Consider the following 25,686-nt stretch of genomic DNA (forward strand, 5'->3'; position numbering starts at 1 on the left):
AACTGGTAGTGTGTGGAGTTGCTCTGTAGTCAGGACTCCAAGGCTTTATGTGCTTTGGTCCCCTCATTTTGATTGATCAAGGGCCACATTCTGTGTTTCGGCTGTCTGAGGTCTTGGCCAGGTTTCCTGTTATTAAAGAGCCTTTGTTAGGAATTTCTGGATTGAAATTCAGTTAAAACATTGGAACAATTTCCTTCAGGGTTGGCTGGTCCAAATTATATAATGATTTAAAAATCCTTTTCCCTCTGTATTACAAAGGACACTCTTTCAAAGGAAATGGTGAAATGAACACTGAGACAACCAGGAAGAGTAAAAACTGTCATTTAGAATGATTGGTATGTGCCAGTTACTGTTTTAGGTCATTTCATTCTATTACCTTATTGAAACCTCACTGCAATCTTTTAGGTGGGGATTGTTTTTATCCCTGTTTTATAGGAAGCTTGGGGAAGATAATTTACCAAGTTTGCAAGGCTGGTGAGTGACAGAGGTGAGATATAAAATGAATTCTGTCTGACTACAAAGCCCATAGTCTTTTTATCAAACCATATGCTCTTCTTTGAAAAAGGAGAGTTTAGGTTAGAAATGTGCCATCCGATGGATAATTTTCAAGACCATTTCTCTACCAAAAAAACCACCATCATCACTAGGTCTTCAAAACACAGTGGTCTAGTTTTTTGTCAAGAATAGCATGTCACCTAATATGACAGTGGAAGTGGAGATAGCTGGTCTGTTTGTACCAGCCCAATCTTTTTTTATACTCTTTCAAAAGGAACTTTGGAAAATGTCTTCTATTTATGGTTGGCACGGTACACCCATTACTCTGGAGGGCTTACTCAGAGTTGATCTAAAAGAAACTTTCTTATTTCTATTCTAAGTGCTTTTGGAAGTCATGTCTGGCAATACAGATAGATCAGGGGCCCAGATGTTGAGATTATAGTTTGATTCCATGATGGAAGGATAGTTTTTAGTAGGTATAGATTATTTTTTTCTATCTTGATGTATTCTATATAATAGAGGAAGAAGTTGAGAAACTTAGGAATTTGTTTAAACAATATGAGGTACTTTTAATCTATTATTTTGAGCTCTGTGGATAGATCTGTGAATGCTGTCTCTTGGCAGTTGTTGTTTGGACATGGGAGTAGGTGAGTCCTTCAGCTGTTTTTTGTGTTAAGCTTTTTATAGTCTACTTGTAAAAGCGATGTAACATTTGAAAACACATAAGGGTAAAGGTAAAGATGGAAAAATCACCCATAATGCCACCACTTGGAAACAAACACTCTTGAAGTTGTAGTGGATTTCATTTTTTAAAACTTATATTTTGTGGACAATTGAGGTCTTATTATGCAGATAATTTTAACCTACTTTGTTGACTTACCATTATCACTTAAGTGTATTACCATCCTTTAAAAAACTCTGTATAAACCTCATTTTAATGAGCTTCATAGTGTTCCACTCTTTGGCTGTTGTGTAACTTATTTAATTATTCCCCAATTGTTGGATAACTAGGTGGTTTTCCCACTTTTCACTATTATAAATTACTCTTCAATAACATGTTTTGTGAGGACACATTTTTGTATTTTACATTTTCTTAAGATAGAATTCTCCAAAGTAGAATTATTGGGCCAAGAGACTGACATTTGCAAGGTCCTTGATATATATCATCCAATTATCCTCTCGCTACAAATGTGTGCGATAGTCATTTTTATTTATTCTAATTTACTGGAGAATATTAAGTTTTAAAAAACATTTCAGCAAGTTACCCGATTTTACCAAGATGCTGATACATGAGCTAGCTAAACCATCAGTGTGCTTTTTGCCTTTGTTTGGAATTGATAGCAATTTAGCTAGGTAGAATGAATTTTCTCAGCAGCTCTGATTGGTAGTTTGAGATGTTTATAGTTTAATAAAATGGTAATACAAATAAATGCTTACGAACACTGCTCAATTATCATATGACCCAGCAATTCCACTCCTGGTCATAGATATGGAAAAGACTAGAAGGGTGGGATAGGGAGGGTGGGAGGGAGACACAAGAGGGAGGAGATATGGGGATATATGTATACGTAAAGCTGATTCATTTTGTTATACAGCAGCAACTAACACAACAATGTAAAGCAATTATACTCCAATAAAGATGTTCTTTAAAAAAAAAAGCAGAAAAAAACCCCTCTAATTTGAAAAGATATAGAAGTTTTCAAATATTTTCACATCAGGTAAAGGATGGAAAATATTTCCTTTGGTTGTCCCTTTCAGATAAAATTTCCTAAGCTACTCTCTGGGTTTGGGTGGGGCAGCGTCCTAGGGTTTCTGAGAAAAAGTATTGATTTGATTCAAGAGCCTATACATAAAAGCAGATTGTTTTGTGTGCTCGTTTACTAAGTGTTCATCCACTTGTCATGGCTTCAAGGAGCTGTAGCATTTACAGATGAGGGCATCCATGTGGTAATAGGAAATAACTTGGTCTAAGTGTTTAAGTCTCAATTCATTGTCTGAGAAAAGTACTTTGTTTTGATCAAAAAACCCAATAAATCAGGCCATCTCCAAGAGTAAGGCAGTTTTCATAATTCCTGATACTAGGCTTTTCCTCTGTCTTTTTGGGAGGCATCAGGGAAGACTCAGGAGAGCCTTCTAGATTCCTTAGCTATGGGCATGGAAGTCCAGAAAGTAGTGCAGGAGTCTCATTCCTCCAACATTTCTTGGGTGTCTGCTCTGTTTAAGGAATTCAACATACCTAGCTACACATTAGAAACACCTGGTGAACTTCTTAAACTAGAGTGTCCCAGGGCCCCTCTCTGACCTGCTAAATCAGAATCTCTGGACAGTGGTGTCCTAGAATTAGTATTCTTTTGGTAGATAGATTTGGGAACCATCAGAGATGGGAGAGAAGGAAAAGGATGGAGAGGGAATCTTGAGCTATGCAAAACAGCATTTGCAAAGGAAAAGAAGTTGCAGCAGGAAAGGGAGATAGTCTGTTAGGTGATAACAGACGATTTCTGTAGGTGAGAAGTAGAAATAAGCTGCAAAGGCGGGTTGGGGATGGATGATGATGATTGTATTCCACTGAATTCATTCAGTCATCCTTACTGAAATTCCTCTCCCAACTCTGTACTTTCTTCTGGTTACAGCAACGGGCACATGTGGATCATTCAGTCTATGTCAGACACTGTGTTAAGCTTTTTATGTGTATTAATTCATTTAATTCTTCCAACAATCTAGAGTCATAGGCTCCACTATGATCCCCATTTTATAGATGAGGAGGTAAAGCACAGAGAGGAGAACTAACTTGTCCAAGGGCTCTCAGCCTTGGTGGAGCCAAAATAAAATCCAGGTAGTCTGGCTCCAGAATTAAGCCTTTTAACCTGTCTCCTCTACCCACTGCTGTCCAGGGAGATGTATGCACCATCTCATTACAACAGAGTATTGTGTAGTATGCACGCTATGTAAGATTCAGGGGTAGCACAGAGAAGGGAGTGATTAATTCCATCAGAAACTTGGGTGTGTGTGTGTTAGGAAGACTTTGTAGGGGAAGGAATAGCTGAGTAGGGTGCTGACAAATGAATAGGAGTTTGCCATGTAGACAAGGTAGGTAAGAACACACCTGCCAAAGGGAATTGCACATGCAGATTCATGAAGTAAACACAGCGTTTGCTTGGGGGGCTCAGAAGCAAGCTTTTGAAGTAGGGTTGTGGCCTAATCAGAGAAATGCGTTGACAAAAGCCCCTGCATGGGGAGAGCTGGAGGCAGGGAGCTGGGTGTGGGATTCAGGCCCATTTGCAGGTGGAGGTGATGAGGCCGCAGGCACGTAGGCACAGACTGGGGACATGGAAAGGAAGGGATGAAGCTGAGTGATGGCCAAAAGACCTGGGGCAGGGTAGGTACTCCGTAAGCATTTTTTTTTTTTTTTAACGTGAGACAGATGAATCAGGTACAGAGCATCTGTAAGGGAGAAGTTGCCAGGTTTCGGACAAGAGCCTGTGGGAGACTCATAGTGTGATTAACAGAAATAAGGCAGGTAGACGAAATGGTTTCAGGAGCAATACATTCTGTTTGGCATAGGAGAGCTGGAGATGGCTGAGGGACAACCAGTTTGATGTGGGTGTCATGCTCAGAGAGGTGCTATCTGAAGCTAGGTCTGTGAATGAGCTCACCGAGGGAGGATGGCTCCTTGGGTGTTTAGCTTTTCTGCTCTGCCACTCTCCTTTAAAGTGTAACACAGAGTGTTGATTTTGATGTTCTCAGCTGCTGAGTGCCAAGGGATGGCTGGAGTGTGTGCAGGGTGCAAATCCCTAAATAAAGACAGAGCAACCTCACATCCACCTCTGACAGGGGTGCCAAGTGGTGCCTAAAGGTGGTTTATTTAGTGTGCACCCAAATGGCAAAAGTGTCCATCCATTGCGCTAGAGAAATCAGGCTCGGAGGTGAAGGGCCAGGTGTCTGTGGGTGCAAAAAGATACAACTGCATAACTGTTTCTGTAAATCCCCGGTACCTTTGTTTCTGACATCGTGGAGAAGCGTGTGTTGGTGCCGAGTTTCAATTTCATCGTAGGACACTGTGAAATGGTCTCATTTGCATGTCCCCAGTGTGATGTGAAGGGCTTCAGGTATCCATTTACATTTCTACTTATACTAAAAGCTGTTGGAATGGCATCCCAAATGCCCCAGCCACAGGCATCAGAGCCTGACTTACCTTCTGCTTGAATTTCCCAGATATCAAAAATAAGCCTTTTGGCTGTAGATCAAGAGGTTAGATAATGAGGACTGGTGTTAGGCATACGGTGGGGCCGGGAAGGAAGGGCGTCGTCAGAGAAGTGGGGTGAGCATGAGAAAGCAGGGGAGATTCTTGTGACCTCTGGTGGTGATGCTGAAAGCTGTCCTGAGATAACTTTGAAGATACTTGATATTGTAATCATCCATGCATATCCTGCATCAGTGCCAAGGCTGTGAATGGCTGAGGTACACAGCATCATGTTGATGTCATTTGCAGCCCCTAAGGCACCCTGCCATGTGAAGACATGAAGTTCAGCGGACATTTAATTTTTATACCAGATTGGTAGATTTGAGGGATGGATGTGTCCCCGTGTGTGGTGTGAATGTAAACAGTAAGACACTCCTGTCTCCAGATCGAAGTTCTGGGATGAGTGTCTATCAGAGGATGAGAGGAATCGGGCAAATGTCTTCAGACAGGGTAGCAAGTGTGATCCTAACATCAAGGGGGTGGCAAGGTGCAAAAATAAGGAAGGAAAGTCTATTTCTTTGCTTCCCACCCTGGGCCAAGGAGCAGATGGCAGATTTGACAGCCGTGTATTTAGCAGAACTGTCACTCTGGAGCAAGCCATCTTGCCAAGTTGGCAGCAGCTGTGTTTGGGAGTGTGGGAGTTTATTAGGCATGAATTTCAGGCCCCTGGAGGTATGGTCTCCCCATGCAAGCAAATTGGGGAATCCACGTGATCATTAGGACCAATGAGTCAGAGTCAACTGATTTATCTGGAAAACTGAGGCATAAAAGATGATCAGGGATAATTTTTTTAAATGAAGTGAGGAAGGGGGTTATCTAGATAATTTTATTGGTTCTCTACCTTGCTGTTGATGGTTTTGCTCTGAAAACCTTGGTATCTGCTTTTAATGTGTGGAATAGCATTGAATAGCAGAAAGAACTCTCATCTGGGAATCAGCAAATTTCTCTGGTTTTTGCTACCAAGGAGGCTCATTAATTCTAAAATTGTTACTAACAGTAAGCCCAGAGAGGCACTGAGCCTGGGGCTAGAGATGAAGTTATGAATAGACATAGTTCCTACTCTCATTGGGGCAACAGAGGTAAAATGTGATATTTTCTCTGTTAGGGCGAGGTCCAGAGTACCACAGAAGCACAGAGTGAGGACAGTTCTCCAGTGTTAGAGGTCAACTTCTTGGGGGGAAGTCAGGCCTAAGTTGAAATTGATGGGTATGTAGGACGGAAGGTTACCAGGAGCAGGTAGATGAGTCTGAGTGTTCTGGAGAAGCAGGACAGTATATGCAAATCCCAGAAGCAGAGCGTGGCTGGAGTCTTAAGTGGAGGTGTGAATGTTTGGGAGTTTGGGAGGGAGAGTGAATGCACAGGGACGGCCTTGCGTGCTGACTTCAGGAATTTGAACTATATTCTGAGGGCATGAGTGACTCATAATGATTTTAAAGCAGAGCGTCCTATTTGCACTTAAAATATATTCGACTGTTGTATGGGGAAGGACTGGGTAAGATTAGACCAGAACATAGGAGGCAAGTTAGGAAGTTTCCTGGTAGACTAAAGAGGAGGGATAGCCTGAGTGAAGGTAGTACCTGGGGGCAGGTGGTGGGAATGGAGGAAAGTGCGTTGACTTGAGAAACTTAAGGAGGGAGCTTTGCAGGGATTTGGGTACCGATCGGACACGGGGCTGAGTAAGAGGAAGGGGTTAGAAGGGCCCTAGGCAGTGGGGTATGGGTGGTGGGTGTGGAGGCTAGGGGTGGATACTGGTGCCATTCACTGAATGCAGATACTAGAGAGGCACAGATCTGAGTTAGGTATGTGTTGTTTGTTGCAGGGCAGGTTCTGAGAAGAAACAGCCTCTGAAATGGAGATTTGCTTGTACTTTATTAGGAAGCTCAGGATCCGTTCTGGGGTGGGAATGAGATAGTGAAGGAAGCCGAGTTGGGCAGGAGAGGTTGAACTGCAGTGCAGTTACAACAAATACCTCAGTCATTTCTCCAAGGAGTTGTGGAGCTGGAATGACCCTTGGAGTTATCCCGAGTTGGGGCAAGGGGCCAGGAGTTTGCAACATCTTCATCAACCACTCATTGGATGTGGGCTGTGCTGGGAAGGGGCCTTGACTTTGGACAAGGGCAAGTCCTGGATCACTCTTCAGCTGAGAGCTGTTGGTCATCACCTGTCTGGCAGTTTCAGGAATGTGACCTTTGGCCGTGGAGGGGGATCTGGGTTGCAGACCATAGTAGCCACTGTGGGATCATGATATTTAGTAAACCGGTGTCTCTGGGCTTTCCTCTTCCTGTGGTCAACAAGAGGGAGTTGGATGAGTCGTTTGCTGAGGTCCCTACATACCCGAACATTCCATGAGTCCGAAGATTGTAGAACTAAGAGACTACCAGATTGAATTCACCTGTTTCTAGCAGATATAGAAATGGACGTTCTGAGAGATGAGGTGCTTTCTGTAAGAGGGTGAGTTAGTGGTGGAGATCTCTTAGAGTGTGTGTCTTCACTTCTGCTTCTCCCGAGGACTAGGGCTGAAAGGATCCTCATTTGTGCAGGAGAGGGGTGTGATCAGGCCTTTGCTTTCCTGTTCCTGTGGACGTGGCTGGAGAATCTGGCAGAGATACATTAGGGTCATATCAAATTAACATATTCTGCCCTTGCTTAAAAGTGGGTCAGCATTTATGCTTCTCTGTTAACCTTTTTCCAAGGCCTGTCTCTCGTCCCTGCCCTCCCTGTTAGCCTGTTCAGCTTACCTTTCCAAAGGCAGTCTGTCTAGTACATTTTGATACAGCATTTTACTCACTTGTATTTCTTAGTTGTCTCTGAGCTTCTTGGGAACAGATAAGTTAAAGACATGTGCTTCCTATGATCACAAGGGGGAAAAATGGTGTCTTTCTGCATGTGACTGAGGTCCTGATGAGTGGAGTATATATGCAAGTCTGCTCTCACCCAGTCATTTGTTTTATGGCTGGAGTAGCTGAATCAAAGCTATGCTATTACACTCCATGGTGATGACAACCTCTTCTTCCTTGTTTTAACATTGACCACATCAATTCGTTCTCTAGTTCCTTCAGCAACCGCAGCATTGAAATAGTTGTATGTGCTTGGTGTGAAGGACTCCTGGCAAACATAATAGAGATGACAGTCCGAAAGGGGACTCAACAGTTATCCCCATACTATTTCCATGTCTTACTTCAGACATGCAAAGAGCTTTGCATTGCTTAGAATCAGAGCATTTATATTCTGTGGAATCTGTTGGAGTTGGATGGTGCCTCTGAGGTCATTTTGTTGCATAGCATGACTGTCTGAACTGTTTCTCTGTTTTATTACAGCAAAATGTATCTATGGAGGAAAAGTCCTTGCAGAAGGCCAGCGGATTTTAACCAAGAGCTGTCGGGAATGCAGAGTAAGTTTCAGTCTTATGATCCCCATTCCTTGTAGGGAAGGAGATGTGGGCTTTAGGTAGGATTCTGGAATGGAGCATATTGTCCTGAGTGGATCACTGAGGGGAAGGACTCTCTGGTGGGCTTGAGTCCTGGCTGTGGAGTTCCCAGGCAGTGTCATTGTGTGGTTAGCCTGTGGTCAGCCGTGGATCAGGTAGCCTTGGGAAAGACTGTTAGGGAAGGAAGTGAGAAGGGGGAAGGGAGCTAGCAGCCACCATGAGTCAGGGAGGTTGTCCGGTGGCCCTGGGAAAAGGTTTTGATTTGGTGTTGGGGCAATTAGTCTGTGATGTTAGTTGTGGATGGTGCCACCTCTATTCCTAAGAGCCTGATACAATGTTAGACGATGCCTCTGTCTCCTGCCTGCCCCCTCCTGTGTATTTCTCAAAATAAGATGTGTAGAACCATAGATCTCATTTAAGACTGTACTTCAATTAAAAAAAAATCATTCAACAAACATGCATTGAGCAACTGCTACTTACAAGCATGGTACTAGATTCTGGGTGTACAACAGTGAACAAAACAAAGTCCTTGTCTTTATAGAATTTGCAGTCTGGTGGGGAGACAGGCAGTAAGATATAAACAAATAAATATACAAGATGCAGCTGAGCCTTGAACAACCCATGTTTGAACCGTGTGGGTCCACTTACGCACGGATTTTTTCCAGTAGTAAATACTGCGGTGCTACACTATCCGCACTTGGTTGAATCCCTGGATGTAGAACCGTGGATACGGAGGAACCACGGGTACAGAGGGTTGACTATACATTATGTGCCGATTTTAGACTGTGTGGAGGGTCGGCGCCCCTAACCCTTGCATTGTTCAAGGGTCAACTATGATGCCAAATTCTACGAAAAATACAGAGCAGGTTGAAGGGGTAGAGGGCTTTGAGGTGGGGATGGGTGGTCTGGGAAAACCTCTCGGAGGAGGTCATATTTGAACAAAGTGCTGGATGAAGCGTGGGAGCTAGCCAAGCACTTACTTGGTTGAGGTGCTGTCCTAGAACGCAAGAGTGAGAGACACAGGGAAAGAAGGAAGAGAAGGAGAGCAAATTCAAGGAGGTGCTTCCAGAGCTGCCACTGCCCCACAGCGAAGCAGGCCTGGTTTTGAGGGGCATCTCCAGGGAGGCTGGATGGAACTACGGTGTCTCAGAATAGACCATCTCTCCGAGTGCTGTTTCCTATGGCATTTCATTTGCTTTTCGTCACATCCCTGGAGAAAAGAAAGGAGTGTATTTGAAAGGTTGAGGAGAATGAGGCATTTAGAGACACGTTGAAGCTCTCAGGGAACTCGGATCTGGTTCTTTTTGGAGAGCTTCGGGGGAGGGAAGGTTCTTTCCTGTCTCCCGTCTCTCATTGGCCAGAATCTACAGCAGGAGTTAACTCCTTTGAGCCTCCCCATTGTGTTTCCCATTCGCTCTTTCTTGGCTGCCCCTGGGAATGGCAGAGATTCCATGGGTCTGGACAGTCTGGCGGGTATGCAGGTGTGGTGGTCCTTCTGCGTCAGTGGGGACTGTGGGGTGGGCTCCTTAGTCTGTGGTAGAGATGGTGTGACAGTGAGGGCTCCGTGATCTCTCAATCAACCACGGGAGCTTCCAAACCTGGGAGTGGGGAAGCGGATGGGTGGCCCCCAATATGCGGCTGGCACATTACCACATAGGGATGGTGGGTGGATTAAATGAGATAAAGCATGTGAAGGACTTGGTTGGTACAAAGTAAGCCCTCAAGGGCTTCCCTGGTGGCGCAGTGGTTGAGAGTCTGCCTGCCGATGCAGGGGACACGGGTTCGTGCCCCGGTCCGGGAAGATCCCACATGCCGCGGAGCGGCTGGGCCCGTGAGCCATGGCCGCTGAGCCTGCGCGTCCGGAGCCTGTGCTCCGCAACGGGAGAGGCCACAGCAGCGAGAGGCCCGCGTACCGCAAAAAACAAAAACAACAACAACAACAAAACAAACAAAAAAAAACAAAGTAAGCCCTCAACACGTGTGAGCTATTTTTCTTATTCCACATGACCACACATGTCCTCCCTGAATATAAGGCAGATGTCACGTTCTCTGTAGATTGTTTCACTTCTGGGGGAGGGAAGGTGATTTGGACTCTAAAACCCTTACGTTTTTCTTCCACCTCAAGGGAAGTTGGGATGACTAAAGGCAGTCTTAGCCACTCTGATCCCACCCTGCATCTGTCACTCACAACTAGCAACCCCCTTTACATATTGGGCAGAAGTAGTGGGTAACCCTGGCAAGGGTCACGATTGTGACTCGATCCCTGTTATCAGCAGGAAGGATCAGAGCAGACACCATCTGAGACCGCTAGAAGATACGGGTGTGGCTTTAAATGCCAGCATATTGGAAATGTACTTAACATGATTATTGGCACATTGTAGGTTCTCTCCTTGCTCTGGTTCATCTTTTACTGTTTTTGTTTTGTTACGGTTTTATAACTTAGGAAGAAGTTGGGGCAGACAGGTTATTCTCTTTGCATATGTGGTTTGTGTGCATGTGAATAATTTCAGCATCTTTTACAAAGTCATTAATTTCTTCATTGTCTTTCTACAGTTATTTACTAAATATGCCCAGAGGGAAGCATCACTGACAATAATATTTAACATTTCTTGAATATTTAGTATTTTCTAGACACTATTTAAAACATCTGAAACTTTATCGAATATAAACCTCATAATAACCCTGTTACTAGGTAGGGGTAGGTAGCATTATTATCATCCCCATCTTACAGATGAGGAAATTGAGTCACACGTGATCAGTCACATAGCTAGTAAAGGAACCAGTTGGGATCTGAACTTGTGTGGTCTGAATCTACAGGCTCTTCTCTTAGCCTCTCTCCTGCCAGTGCTGATGGTGTTAGACTTGCTTGGAAACAGTTCGCGTTTTCGAATTGTAGAAGGGTGGATTCAGAAGGATTGAATGATCACTTTTCAGTCTATCTGAGAATACCAGATTGGTCAGGCTATGGCTCATTGATTCCCTTGATAAAGGGTAGCATTTATAAAAGGCCAGAGAAGAGCCTTGGGACACATTTAATGGATGTGGTCAGCAGGGAGAGAGGGTGACGGGTGTAGGATGAGAAGGCCTCGGGTCTCTCTCGGGCAGCCTTTTGCAAGATTTAAGCCTTAATGCCCTAAGGTACCTGTTGTATGTGATGAATTAACTTCTCTCCTAGACATCTAAAATGGTCCTGCATAAGTGCTATCCTTGGGAGAATTGAGCAAATAATTACTCAAATAATTTCTGTGTTCTATGGTTCAAATGCAGATCCCCAGTTGACAAAAGGCTGCCTGGTGATCCATGCGTTTCATTTTCCTGGGATCGTTTCAAAGCTTCAGCATCACCAGTTAGATAAGAAACAAACTTTTGTTTTCAATATTTTCACCAAGTGATTCCAGAAGTTAACATACTGTTTTGTTTTGTTTCTTTTATCAAGATGAATAAACTCTCCTCGCAGTCTTGGTCAGTTTTGTCCAGTTATTGCTGTCCTGTGACATTATTTTAGGCTAGCAACTTTTTTTAAAATTTTACTTAAAGATGTGAGTTTTTTATGGTATTAGAAATTCAGGTTGAAGCATAGTGATTAGTAAAGAACTTGAAAGTGTTTATATTTGATAAGTGACATGGTGACAGTTACTCTAAATGAGAAAGAAAGGATGAATTATATTTTGCCACCAATGCAGAGTTCCAAAGGTCATAAAATAACATACCACAATCAGGAAGGTTTAAAAATGTTAATCATCAGATACTTATTAGAGAGAGTTTGAAAATAAAGTAAAAAATGGTCTGTGCCAAATTATGTGGCCGGACTAAATGGGTTTAGTGGCACTTACGTTACTATAATCACAGTTCATATTATTTTCAAATTCATGCGAAGGGGTTTGTCTCTCTTTGAACATTTGGAATTATGGTCTTACTCATTAAATATCTTAAAGGTTGATTGGAATTGTTGACTGCTTTAACCAGTAGTCAAAGCAACCTTTTATATATATAAAAAAAGAGAACCTTTCATGTGTAATTATTTTTTAAAAAACCTTCCGTAGCATTTTTATTTATTTTATTTTTTTGAATTCAAGAATTTATTTTTAATGATCATAACCTATAGAAATCAGGAGAACGGTAATGATGTTTTAAAATACACAGAATTTGAAGCAGTTTGCTGAAGCTTGTTGACACATGACACAAAGACAGGGGTTTTAAATGTTTTCAGATAGCCACCAAAGAGATATTACTGCATGCAGATTTTTAACTTGTATTTACAAACATTTCATGTCCAAAGCATTGCAAAATGAGAGTCTTGATTTTTCCCATGTACCAAAAACACATTCACCTTAGATTTCACTGACAAATGTAGTGTTTTTAATATTGCTTTTTAAAATAAAAGCAAATATATACTCAAGATATAAAATTTGGACTATACAGAAAGGAAGGAAATATAAGGAAGTAAAATAAAATCACTCCAGAATCTCACCGCCTAGAGATAATCTCTTTTAACAGTTTAATTTTTTGACAGCAAGAGTGAAATTGATCTCATCGTCTTAGTTGAGATTCTCCTAGAAGCAGACCCTGAGCTCAGGATTTTAGTACAAGTGATTTATTAAGATACTGCTCGTCGGAGGAAGCGGTAAGGGTGTGCGGATGCAGGCTTGGGCAGGGCAGGCAGCTCAGCAAGGGTGCAATTTTAGGTGAAAGGTCAGAGGTACCCTGATTCACCTGGGGTTCTGAACGTACCCCAGCTATCGTCTCCCTTTGAAGTAAAGAACCTCCCATGCTTGTCAGTCACTGGCTCTGGGTCATGGGGCTGGGGGTTGTGGAACTTGTAGGTAACTTCTGGCTCCCTGCAAAGTGCCCAAAGGGACCCTCTGAGGGTTGAAAGATGAGCCATTAGCAGAAAGGCATTTGAAGTTGGGGGATGGGCACAGTGAACTGATAAAAGGGATCCAACAGAGTTCACCATTCATGTTTACGCAAGGAGGCAGTAGATAATGAATAAATACATTAATATTGAAGGATAGAAGTCGAGACAGCAATGGTAAGTAAATAAGCATTGTGTTTTCCTTTGCATTCAGCTTATGCTGCTGCTGGTGAGGTTATTAACATCCATTGGTTTGTAATAATCAGTTTGATTCCCTGTTGCAAAAGCTGAGGTACAACTGATAGGAATACTGCCCTTAGACTGGTGCTAGCTCTTGAGGCCAGGTGCCATCAGTGTGGCCTGGATTGAGGGGTGAGAGTGGAATGTAGCTGAAACGGGGACGGTGGGTGAATAGCAGGATCAGTTCTCAGCATCTTAGGGCCAGTTTTAAGATAGGAAAAAAGCAAGAGATCTAGATGCCTTGGGACAGATCAAGAAATGAAGAGCAAAAGGGAACAAAAGACACCACAAGGAATGCCTTGGCTGAAATTTATGAGAAAGGAGAGGAAACCATGGTGCCGGTAATCCAGATGATGAGAAGTTAGAAATTAAATTACATTTGACATTTAAAGTTATGTTTATGTTCATATTTACGAATGGATGTGCCTGATATAATGGGAGTTCTGCCAAACCAGGGAACCCTGGAATGACAGCATATCTTGGAGATGGAAAACTCAGAATCTCTCCCATGCTTCCTGGTGGCCCAGCTCCATCCTATTCTCCCACCTGTGTTGAGAATTACCTTTTGGACTTAAATGAGCTTGCTTCTTGGTTGACTTAACCATGCTATTAAGAATGGGAGAAATAAACTTTTAGATAAACTTTATCTAAATGTTTAGATAAACTTTATCTAAACGTTTAGATAAAATAAGGGACTCTCAAACCCTTTTTTATAGTAACTATTGAGCTGATTTTAAAAATTCAGAGTGAAACTAAATATAGATACTAGTGATGTGAACAAAGAGGATCTTTGGTGAAGTGAGGTCCTAAAGATTCACCTGCTGAATATTTAAAATTTTATTGTAAGTGATTTTATTTATTTCTAGGGAAAATCTAGTGCTCATCTAACTGACCCACTTTCAGTTCATCGTACCTGTATACCTTGGTCCTTGCTGTCCCTCTGCCAGGAAAGTCTCTTCTTCCTTATCTTATTCCGTTATTTAGTTCCTTCAAATGTGGCGTTTTCTTCATAATTTCTCCCCACTTGGGCAGAATTAATTATTCTCCTATGATGTGTTACCATAGCATAATTAGAGCACATTTTTTAGGACTTACTGTATTGTATTATGGTTTCTAGTTTAAGAGTTTTTTTTTTCTCCCTCCATCCAAAATGTGAGTTCACCAAGGGCAAGGAAGATGTCTTATTTATCTTTGGGTTCACAGTGCTTGTGATCCAGGGCAGTGCCACAACTGTCTCATAAAAGCTCATGAGAGCTCATTGTACATAACTTCCCAACTCTGTGGTCAGTGATATCATGTTGGTAGCTCACAATGTCTGGTTATTGACACCGCAGAAATCAGCAAATGCTAACTTGAGGGTTCCCCCATCCAATAGTCAATTGTTAAAAATTTACCAGCTCTACACTGTCGGTGACATTCTGCTATATAGAAGATACTCAAAACCCATTTGTTAAAACAAAAAACAAAAATGAAAAAAAAAAAACCCCAATTGTTGACATTGAGGCTCTCTGATATAGAAAGGGAAATTGGCCTTCTCTCTTCCAGGAATCTCATCAGTTTAATTTGCGACTTTTTCATTATCATGGGATTCCTGGGAGTACTGTTAATTATTGTAGGTTGTTATCACCGCAGGCTGTTAACGATGAGCATTTATGTTTGGATCAGCAACTAAAAATATGAACATTTTTTTGTTTCCTGATTATTTGGCTTGCAGGGTGGAGTTTTAGTAAAAATTACTGAAGCTTGCCCTCCTTTGAACTGCTCAGAGAAGGATCACATTCTCCCAGAGAATCAGTGCTGCAGTGTCTGCAGAGGTAAGAGGGCTTGGCGATGGGGCTTTGGGTGGGGATGGAGGGCAGAGATTGAAGGTTTAATGACTAGTGTGATGACAATAACAATTGTCCAAAACTCTGCTACTTAGATATGTGTATATGCTATTTACCGTCCTCAGTTGTAGTCTTATCAGTTGTAAAACGGGGATAATAATCCTATCTACTTCATAAGACTGCTGTAAGGATTAAATGGGATAATGCATAAGCACCTAGCATCATGCCTGCCATGTGATAAATATGCAGTGAGCGATGGTTCCTATAATAATGATAGTTCCTGCATCATTGTTGCATTTTTTTTTCTCATGAGTGGGATTGGGAAACATTCTTATCAGCTCTTTCCATGGGCCAATTCCCCTAACTGCCAGAGGATGACATACACTGAATCCTTACTCATAGATTTATATACAGCTTTTTTACTTCCTGCAAGGAAAAAAGCTTCAAGTAAGTAACACTTAACTGCTAATTAATGCTCTAGCAGAAATTATTTTGCTTCCTATTCCTGAAATTCCCCTCTTTTCCAAATTTATTCTTATTTCTTCAAATCCTCTGGATCAAATATCACTTCCTCTCTGAAACTTCTCACCTAGGCAGAATTAAATAGATTAGGAGAATCTAAAATTGATTTAAAATCTTACAAAAAAAAATCCAGTTAAACTCATTGCTATTATTTTAAACCTCTACCCACCATACAGTCTTCTCCACATTCTCACATATCCAGTGAGTTAGATTCTTTTTGGTTTACCTTGAAAGCTTCTAGAGTTAAGAAGCCAGGAGCATAACAGTTTAGCTCAGGTTATATCCTATCTTACTTTTTTCTGTCTTTTCTCTAACACTAGCGTTGGCAGATATTTTCTGTAAAGGGCCGCAAAGTAGATATTCTAGGCTTTCGGGGACCAGAAGGTTTCCATTGCAACTACTCACCTCTGCTGTTGTATTGCCAAAGTGGCAGAGATGATAGGTAAATAAATTAGTGGCTGTGTTTCATTAAAATTTCATTTTGAGAACCAGGTGGCAGTTCGTAATTCGCTGACCCCTCCTCTAGTACCTTCTGATATATAAAATATATATTTGATCATGGCATGTTTTCAGCTTGGGCTGAGATTTCTCTTTGTGGTTAGTCTAAGAGAGCTGTGTTTTGGTAAAAATTTCCAGGAAAACTTAGTACCTGGATAGCCATGAATGGCTGTTAGAATTCGTGGTATTCTGTCAGAGTATCTCCCCTGATTTATCTGCTTTCATGGCTACAAGTGTATTTGCAGCTCAGATGCTTTAGAAAGACTAAAGATTGACTGGAATTTCAGAGGGATGCATTTATTGGTAACTGATAGGGTTGTTAGGTAGGTCTTATAATTTAATGCAAAATCCATCACTTGATATTTGTTAAGGTGCCAATTGGGACTCAGTGTATGTAAATCCTTTCTGATTTATGGCTTCATTCGAGCAGGATCATTGATTATCCCACAGAAATTCAAGAAGATTTTCATTGCTCTGACCCAGTTTACAACAGACTGGGTACCACAGCTTCTGCTAGCACTTCTCGGAGATGCAGAAACTTTTTTTTTTTTTTTTTTTTTAACCAATGAAGATGCTCCGAGATGTGACATCTCATTGAAAAGTTGACTCATTTAAAGCTCCTGTTGCTAGCGACCTGGTGGCTTTTACCAAAGCTAAGTCAGCTTTGAGGGAAAAGTGGGAGGCAGGAATAGGGCTTCATAGATGCGATTATAGCCAGGGCCAATCTGTACAGTTGAGGATTTTCTTCTTCCTCCCACCTGCTTCCTCCTCAGCCGGGAAACTACCAGCTCTTTTATTTAGCAGCTGATGGTTTTTCTTGGAGGCGTGTGTGAGTGAGGGAGTTATTTATGTCCCTTGACAAGTCTGTGTTTTAACAGGAACCAACATATGTCTTTAGAAGAGATAGGGGAAAGGTGGGGAGGCTCTTTTCCTGGGAAGCGGGTTGAATGAAACCATTTGGGTATATGGATTCTCTTAGGTTTCTCCTATTTATTCCTATCTCAGAATTCAGACCCTAGAATGAAAAAAGCATTATTTTTGACTGAAGCCCTTGTCAGCACCGTTTACTGTCATTACCTCCTTTCCTGTTGACCCGTAGCAGAGAGGAGCCCAGAACATTCAGCCCACTTGTCCACATACTGGGACTTGCTCTGCACATTGGACCGTCAGAAAATGAAAAGGATATTTGTCTGGGCAGTGGAGTGTTCTCTTTTTCATAACAATGGAAAATTTATGTGATGATGAACAAGAAAATCCATCCAGATGCGCTCAAATGTCCATTGTCTTGACCTATGCTCTCCATGAATTTTGCTCTGTGTCTCTTAATTCCAATTTATTTCCCAACAGCATCCTTAAAAGTAGCCTAAGAGTTTCTCACAATATTGTGGGAGATATTTTTCCCCTTTGACTTCTATTTGTCTTTTACCTTTTCCTCTGTGCTCGTGTTTTCTGAGTGGAGTCTTGGAAGATGAGGGGGATTGGACAATTTTGATTCTAATTAGACTGGGAAAGCCCGCTGGGCCTCTTCTAAGGCACATTATTCAGTTCTCCTTCCCCCTCCTCCTTGCCCCTCTCAAAACCAGAAAGTAATGAAAAGATGAGAAACGCTCAATTTCTATGTAAACTAATTTTTATCCTGCATATGGAGGGGCTGTACCATTTGCTTTGTGGATTGAGACTGTCTCCTGATTGGCAGGCAGCGAGCGAGCAGAGAGAGGTAAGACTGATTACCTGAAATACTTATTTCAGGGATGAGCACAGCGGTGTGATTTCAGCTGTGTGGTTTCTGCCACCCTGATATTATTGATTACAGACATGGAAGTAGCTGTAGCCTCTTTCAATACCTGTACTGAAGACCCTTCAATTAGCATATTTATCATCTCTCTTTGTCTTACTGGGAGTGTCAGGCCTTTAGTCTGAGGGAAATCACCCCTCAGTATCATCGCTCAGAAATCTGAGTCAAAACCTTTCTCATGCCTGCTTGGGGATTTGAAGTTTTCCGAGGTTTATTTTCATTAGGTTTAGACTGGAATTTGAGAAAGCACAGATGGTGCTTTTTGCTTTCTGACCCCTGTTGGTTGATTAAATAGTATCCATAAAGCTCTCCAACTTGGAAAAAATAACGCTTGTTTTAATGATTACATTTTATGCGTCGATTCTTTGAATGTAAGAGAAAAGAGAGGGATGAAGGTATGTTCCTACCATATAGAGTAGTCCTGTCGTTTTCATGTCAATGACTGAATGAAATTATTTTCAGTACCAGCTGAAGGCTCTGTTTCATCTGTGAAATAGTGTTAAGACCCATTTTGCAGAGTTATAACTTGTTTCCTCAAGACCTAATGTGTTGGCTTGATTATGAAGCTAATTTTTTTTTTTTAACTGAGTCATGCCCATTTTCTGATACGGTGCTATGGTGATACAGCTCCCTCCCCCGCCCCTTGCTTCCATTCAAGGAGAGAGGTGCAGATTATAACTTTATACTGGGTTTTTCTCTTTGTGGGAATCAGACCTAAGACCTTCGAGTTACGAGTAACAGGCTCTGGCTGATTTATACTGTTCATTGTATCAGCAGAACTGATATCCAGACTCGGTGCTTGGACCCCTTGCCTCTTCAGATCTTGGGTAATGACAAATGCTGTAACTAATTTCTCTACCCTTCAGAGAAAAATGAAGGTAATCAGCTGGACAGGTAGTTATATCCACAGGGCTACTGGTGCAGCCAGGATGCTGTTAGGGACGGAACTGCAGGACAGTTAGGGAAGACACATGCAAAAAGAATCAAGATGTTAGACGTTGGCAGGGAGAAGCCACTTTGCAGTTGCTGGGGTGCAAGGTCTCAGTCACCAGCGGCACTACCCAGAACAGCCCTAATCACTGGTGCAGTTTGTTTCTGATGCCTCAGGACAGTTTGTGCTGGCAGCATGAAATTTGTTTACCCTCATCATTACCTTGAGGTAATGGCTATAGCAGGAGCCCGTCCACTTAAGCGTAAGGCCACGAGGGTGGAGAAAGGGGAGTGGGCACCGGAGTGACATCTATGCTTCTGCCTTGGAAGAAGTAGTACAAATGTGGATGTAGCCCCAGCAGAAAAAGATTGCTCATAAATTGCCAGTGCTCTCAGTTGAAGGGGGGGAAAAAAAGCCAACTTGACTGTGTATTCTCAGGATCGCTCCAGGAAAACACACCAATCATTTGGCTCATCCCAGAATTCTGGCTACACTCCTTAGGGTTTTATTCGCTTCATGATTGGCTCTAATTTTATCTTCGGTGTCGCCAGTGACTTTGGAGGGTTTGGCTGCACGTTTAAGATTTTCAGTGTTGAGGAAAAAGTTCTTTCCGACATCTGTTCCCAGTGTGTTTATCTGTAATTTTAATTCATGCCCACTTGCCTTGTCATCTGGCCTGGGCTGAAATTAGTTGAGATTATTTGTACTACTTAAGATTTTATGCCCTTCAGTTAAATCCTCCCAACGAGTCTTGGTGTGGCATGATTTTCTTTCTTTCTAGTCCTCATGATCATCTTAGATGAATTTGTAATTGAAATGGTTTTAGAGGATTTCAGTGTATTTGAGATGAAAAGAGACCTGTAAAAGAGGCACTTAATCGGAAGGTAAACTAGTGCCTATATAGAGGAACGCATAGTGTATAGATGGGTCAGGTCCACTGCATATTGATAGACGGAATCTGATAAAAATACCTGCAGCCGTGGGCCACAGTGAGCACTGGAATGACAGCGCTATGTGCTCAACTGTTGAGGTTGGGAACAGAGGGCATTTGGAGAAGAGTTCAGTCTCAGGGAGCCCTTGAATTCTATGTTCCTGAAAGTGAGACAATGGATCCAGGCCCAGGGAGCCTTGGGAAGGAGGCACATTGCCCCAGAGAGAAGACCTGAAACTAAGACCAGGCTGCCTTGGACTGGAAGACCCCTAAGTGTTGACTATTGTAGAAAAACCAATTGCTTTCTAAGAAAGAACCTGTGAGAATCCAGAGCTCTGTCTCTAGTAGGCCCATCCTGATGTTACAACCCTCTGTCCACAGGAGCTAAAGGAATGTCCTCAGCCCTCCAGGGCCCAGGCTTCTGTGGTATGTATGTTGGTTGTGGAGTACATTAGGGCATCCTGTTCCCATAAAGGATCTTTGGGCCGTATCCCTCCTATAGGGCCAGTCCATGGGTGGAGCTGTCTCCATACCAACTAGGCACATGGAATTTATTGTACTCAGTTTACCTTTACTCCTTGTGACTTTCAAGCTTGGGCAAGCAGCAATGATATGAGGAGTATTGGCTTTCTAGGATTTGAGTTAGTGTAGAGAAATCTGAGGTGCATTTTCAGATTGTCATTTCAAAGGCAACCTGCTTGACCTCTGGGGGATGCATTAGGGGCAGGAGATTGAGGACACGCAGTGGTGCTCTATGTGGAATCAAACTTTATCTTAGAGAAACTAACTCCTGCCCAAGGGCAGTGACCTTGCTGTGGAAAAAGTCACAGTAGTAAACCGTAAAGATGCTTATCCATCGTTGGATGGAGAAACCAGAGATGAAGCAGAATGGGTGGATGGTTTGCTGTAATTATAAAAAGGTACAGAGTGGGATCTGGAGAGTGGCAGTGTGAGGGCTTCATTACGATGGGCAGGGTTTATTATATGCAGATTAGGCCAATGGATTTAAAGAAAGCAAAGAGTTTTACAAGTGTTATTGATCTTTCACTGGCAATAGAACTCTAGATTCAGGACCACGAAGGGGAGTCCAAATTTTAGACCGCTCCCAATGAGAGGAGAAAATATGACCCCAACACTTAACGTTTCTTCTTTAGTTTCCTTGATCATGACGTGGACACATTGATACCTAGTGTTAGGACCCTTCTCTGTGATACATTCCAGAAGTACCTTGCTCCTCTCCATCACAATATTTCCTGTAACCCAACACTCAAGGGTAGCCATCCCTGCTAGAGTGTTAGATGAATGAGGGCATGTTTATGATGTTTGTGGCATTTTTGTTATATCCCTATTGTCTAGCACAGTGGCTGGGCACACAGCAGGGACTTTGTATTTGTCAAATGAATGAATGGTACCTCTGCCAGGAACTAAAATTAAGGAGGTGGTTGGAATAAAACCTGGAATTCCATTTCAGCAGATTGTGTGTCTTCCTCTGAGCATCTGCTCGTTTCCACCACTCAAGTGTAAATAAGCTCCAAGTGGGTCTTACTCATCTTGGTATCTCATCCATGGATGGTGTTCTGTTGTGTGATGTTATTTTTCTTCTGACTTTGAGTCCCCAAGCAGCAAGTAATAATGGACTGTGTCCTGGGGAAAGAAATAAAGGTTTTTCCTTTGGAAAGATTCAAGGCATATCAGGGACTAGAAATTGCTAATGACTGATGGAGTACTGGTCTCTTCAGGCCAGGGTTGGCGTTCCTTGAATGTCCCTTAATGATTAAAATTGTGGCTGGGAGATCGTGTAGAGTGGTGGAGAGACACTGGGTATTAGAATCATATTTGGGTTTATATTTCTCTTTCACCCATCGCCTGCTAGCTACGTGACCACAAGGAAGGTAATTAACATCTTTGAGCCTTGGTTTATTCATCTTTAAAACACTCTTAATTCTAGTTTTGGACGATTTAGGATTTAGTCATTAGCTCTACAAATATTGGAGTGTTTATAATGTGTTGGTTTTTGCCTTAGGCACAAGGGAAACAAACTCACAGGGTCCTTTCCCTTGAAGAAGTGAACTTCTCATGTGAAGACAGACATTCAACAAATAAACACAGAAATTAACATGTAATTAGTAATAGTGATACCTGCTATAAACAAGAAGAATAGGGTGGTATGGGAGAGAGTAATGGGATTTTCTTTAGACCTGAGGGACAAGAAAGCCTTCTCTGAATAGATTATATTTAAGCTGGGACTTGACGACTGAGTAGAAATTATTCTGTCAGGGATGTTTCATAATGTTCTGAGTTGGTGGGACAAGTTTGCAAAGATCCTGAATCAGGAAAGAGACTGGAGTACTAGAGGAATTAAAACAAAGGCTGATACAATTGGAGTGAAATGACAGAGGGAGAGGAGAGCCTTGTTTGTTGTTTCAAATCAAAGTTAAGGATTTTGTATTTTTTCTTAAGTAAAATGGGAAGCCCTCACAAGATTTTTAAGAGGGATTGTGACATGACCCCATCTGTTTTATTTATTTATTTATTTATTTATTTATTTAGGCTGTGCTGGGTCTTAGTTGCGGCATGAGGGCTTCTTAGTTGAGGCATGTCGACTCAGTTGCAGCATGTGGACTCTTAGTTGTGGCATGCGGGACCTAGTTCCCTGACCAGAGATTGAACCCAGGCCCCCTGCATTGGGAGCATGGAGTCTTACCCACTGGTCCACCAGGGAAGTCCCCCAATCTATGTTTTAAAAGGATTTGTTTGTGAGAAAAATGGGTTAGGGACAGGCAAAAAGGGGAACAGGAAGGCAAATAAGGTGCTATCCATTTGAGAGATGATAGTTTGGAGTAGGATGAGTTTTTCTTCTTGCAGTGGAGTGGGGGAGAAAGAGATAGATTCCAGAGATATTCATGAAATAAAATTAACAGAACTTGGCAAGGGCCAGTATTTGAGGAGAGAGGACATTCGAGGAGAGAGGACAAAGATGACTCCAGAAAAAAAAAAAGAAAGAAAGAAAAATGATTTAAGTGGATACAGGTCCTGCAGATGGTTATGGAGAACTTGGAGAGCATGGATTTTGGAATTAAGATCAAGAGTTCAGTTTCAGATGGATGAGCTGCGAGACAACTGTGAGGACATACAAAAGAAATGTCAAGTGGGCTATGGCTATAGTGACATAAAATACAATATGTAAAGTGGGACATGCAAGACAGTGTTATTGCTTTTAGAGGGCCATGTGAGCCTTTATTATTGCTTCTAGAGAAGCGTGGATGTTCTCAGCCAGAGGCCAGAAGAGATTGAGCACAAGAATTGGCCTAGTCTCAATTTTTCTTAAGAACAGATTGGCAGAGCCTGCAGTTGGGTCCTAAATGGGCCTATTTAAAAAAATTTTATAGGGCATAGCAGGAGTTGATATCCCCAAACATCATCAGAGAATGATCATTAGTAGTTGTTTATGCCCCAAAGTATTTAAATCATAGAATAATAATTTTCTTAGTGGTCTTAACAAGAACTTGAGTCAAATCATAACTCTCCCACTTCCTGGATGTGTTAACCTTGGATAAGCTAGTCCCAACCACATTTTCCTAGTCTGTGAAGTGAGGATAATAGTAATCTTTAGGGTTGCTGTGAGGGTTTCCGTTACTTACCAAGCTGAGGTGTGTAACATGCTTAGCTCTGTGCCTGGCAAGTTAGAAAAACTCAATAAATAACAGCTTTTATAATAAAAGTGTTCTCTGTATTTGGACCAGTACTATTTAAATGATGTCACTGTGTGCTTCTAATTATAGGACAATAATTCCACAGACTCTAGAGCTACTTATTAAAAATATTCAAGTAAAATAACGTGAATATTGAGTAGGTGTGTGCACATGTGCGTGTGTATTCTACAATCTGGTCACAGCTTCTGATTCTGGGAAAAAAAGACAGTGATTTAAGAAAGAGGGTGACATTGAAGATTCTCATGTATCAGTCTGTGTTGATAACCAGATGCTGAAGAAAAAAATTGTACCAAGAGCTAGCTAGAGGACTTGAGAAAAAGACTATAGGTAGCAACTCAAGACAAATATCTGGAAGGGAAGGATCTGTATCTTAAACGCTGTGCTATTCAGACTCATCAGGTAAGAAAGACAAAACCTTTAGAAGGATTTTGAAATGTGGAAAGTTAATTGAGGATTTATGACTTAGCAGCCAACTATGCTGGGGTGGGTTTTGAAGAATGAAGATGACCAGCTGGGGTGATGAAAGTGTACTAAAACTGAATTGTGGTGATTGCTGTATGACTGTAAATTTACTAAAAATCATCAAACTTTGTCTTTACGATAGGTGAATTTTATGGTATGTAAATTATACTTCAGTAAAAATGTCTAAAGAAAGAAAAATGGCTACTAGCAAACCAGTCACATTAGCCTTCTAGTGGCTTAAGAGGGGACATTAAATGCCAATGTAGATTCATTCATATCTTTTTTCACTCATTAATTTAACTACCCATATTTCTGCCTGTCCATTTTTCCATCCATCTATAAGCCATCCATCCATACATACAGCTATCCTTGTGTGGGAAACTCTTGGTTGAAAGAAAAGAGTCAGACATAGACCTGACTTAAAGAAGTTGGAGTGATTAGAGTTAGGATTTTTAAAGAATATTTGGAATTGGCCAGCAGAATATATGTGTATGTATGTATGTATGTATTGGGTTGGCCAAAACGTTCATTCGGGTTTTTCCTTAACATCTTACAAAACATCTTCTTATATATCTTACAAAACATCTTCTTATATATCTTACAAAACATCTTCTTATATATATATATATATATATATATATATATATATATATATATGGCTCTGTGTACTTTCACAAGTGCATTAACTTCTCTGAGCTTCAATTGCTACATCTGTGAAATAGGGATAATAATTCCAGTTTCATAGGGTCGTTAACAGAATTAAATGGGATAATGCATCTGAAACACTTCACTGAGTACCTAGTATATATTACATGCTCAGTAACTGTTAATCATTATTATTACAACTGTGCCAGATTATTTGAGGTTCTTTAAACTTACCCTTTTTCCTCAAGGGTTGGAGTTCCATTCCTTCCACTAGGATCTGTGTCTTGCCCCTTTTCAAGTTTCTACCTGAGATGAATCAAAGGTCAAGTTTTGCGTCATCTAGAAGGGATTTCTTCTTCTCTGACACACTATGATAATTTGTACTGCTCACATCTTACTTAACTACCCCCGTATTTAGCTTAGGTCCCCTTAGAGTTTCTAATTTTCTTGTGGTCAGAGAATGTCTCAAACATTTTGACATTGCCCGCAGGAGCTTGATAGTGCTGCAGTCCACAGAGTAGGTGCACCATACAAATTCAGTGGATGATTATTCACTCATGCATAAAGGCAAGCAGGCACTGAATAAATATTGCTTGAATGAAGGCCTGCATTAATTAAAAAAACAAACAAACCATGTGTTTTTGGCACAATGGTGAGGCCCAACCAAAGTGGATTTGTCCATAAACTTGGTTTGTCTCACAGGGGCCCTTCATTGTCCTTGAAATACAATTGACCCAACTCTCTGCATTGTGAATTGATATGGCACATGCTTGATAGAGAGATATGCATTGGAAAATCAACAGTGTTTGAGGGGCTTTATTCCGGCCTGTCAAATGCATGTGGAAGGAGAAAGACAGTTGCAGTCTTGGGAAAGAAAAAAAAACATAGCCATGTAACAAAGGATGCACATATGACATTGAGTCAAGCATTATAATGAAAGAAAATGTGATAACTTAATTATTGATCAATTCTGACGTGGGGAGGGAAGGCCAGGCACTTCCTCTGGCAAAGAAAGCTATGATGCCTAAATATTGTCCCTTTTGGGGCTTCCCTGGTGGCGCAGTGGTTGGGAGTCCGCCTGCCGATGCAGGGGACACAGGTTCGTG

The 25,686-nt window shown here is 41.7% G+C and overlaps 1 protein-coding gene across 1 annotated transcript in view; it reads left to right on the top strand.

Moving 5' to 3' along the window:
• Positions 1-25,686, top strand: part of NELL1 (neural EGFL like 1) — a 939,503-nt gene that overhangs the window by 244,998 nt on the left and 668,819 nt on the right. Inside the window, exons 10-11 of the mRNA XM_024118844.1 lie at positions 8,053-8,126; positions 14,972-15,071. Of these exons, the coding sequence (XP_023974612.1) occupies positions 8,053-8,126; positions 14,972-15,071 (174 nt within the window). The remainder of the gene's footprint in view (positions 1-8,052; positions 8,127-14,971; positions 15,072-25,686) is intronic.

The sequence above is a fragment of the Physeter macrocephalus genome, chromosome 16 (genome assembly GCF_002837175.3).
Source record: "Physeter macrocephalus isolate SW-GA chromosome 16, ASM283717v5, whole genome shotgun sequence".
In the NCBI taxonomy this organism is placed as follows: domain Eukaryota; kingdom Metazoa; phylum Chordata; class Mammalia; order Artiodactyla; family Physeteridae; genus Physeter; species Physeter macrocephalus.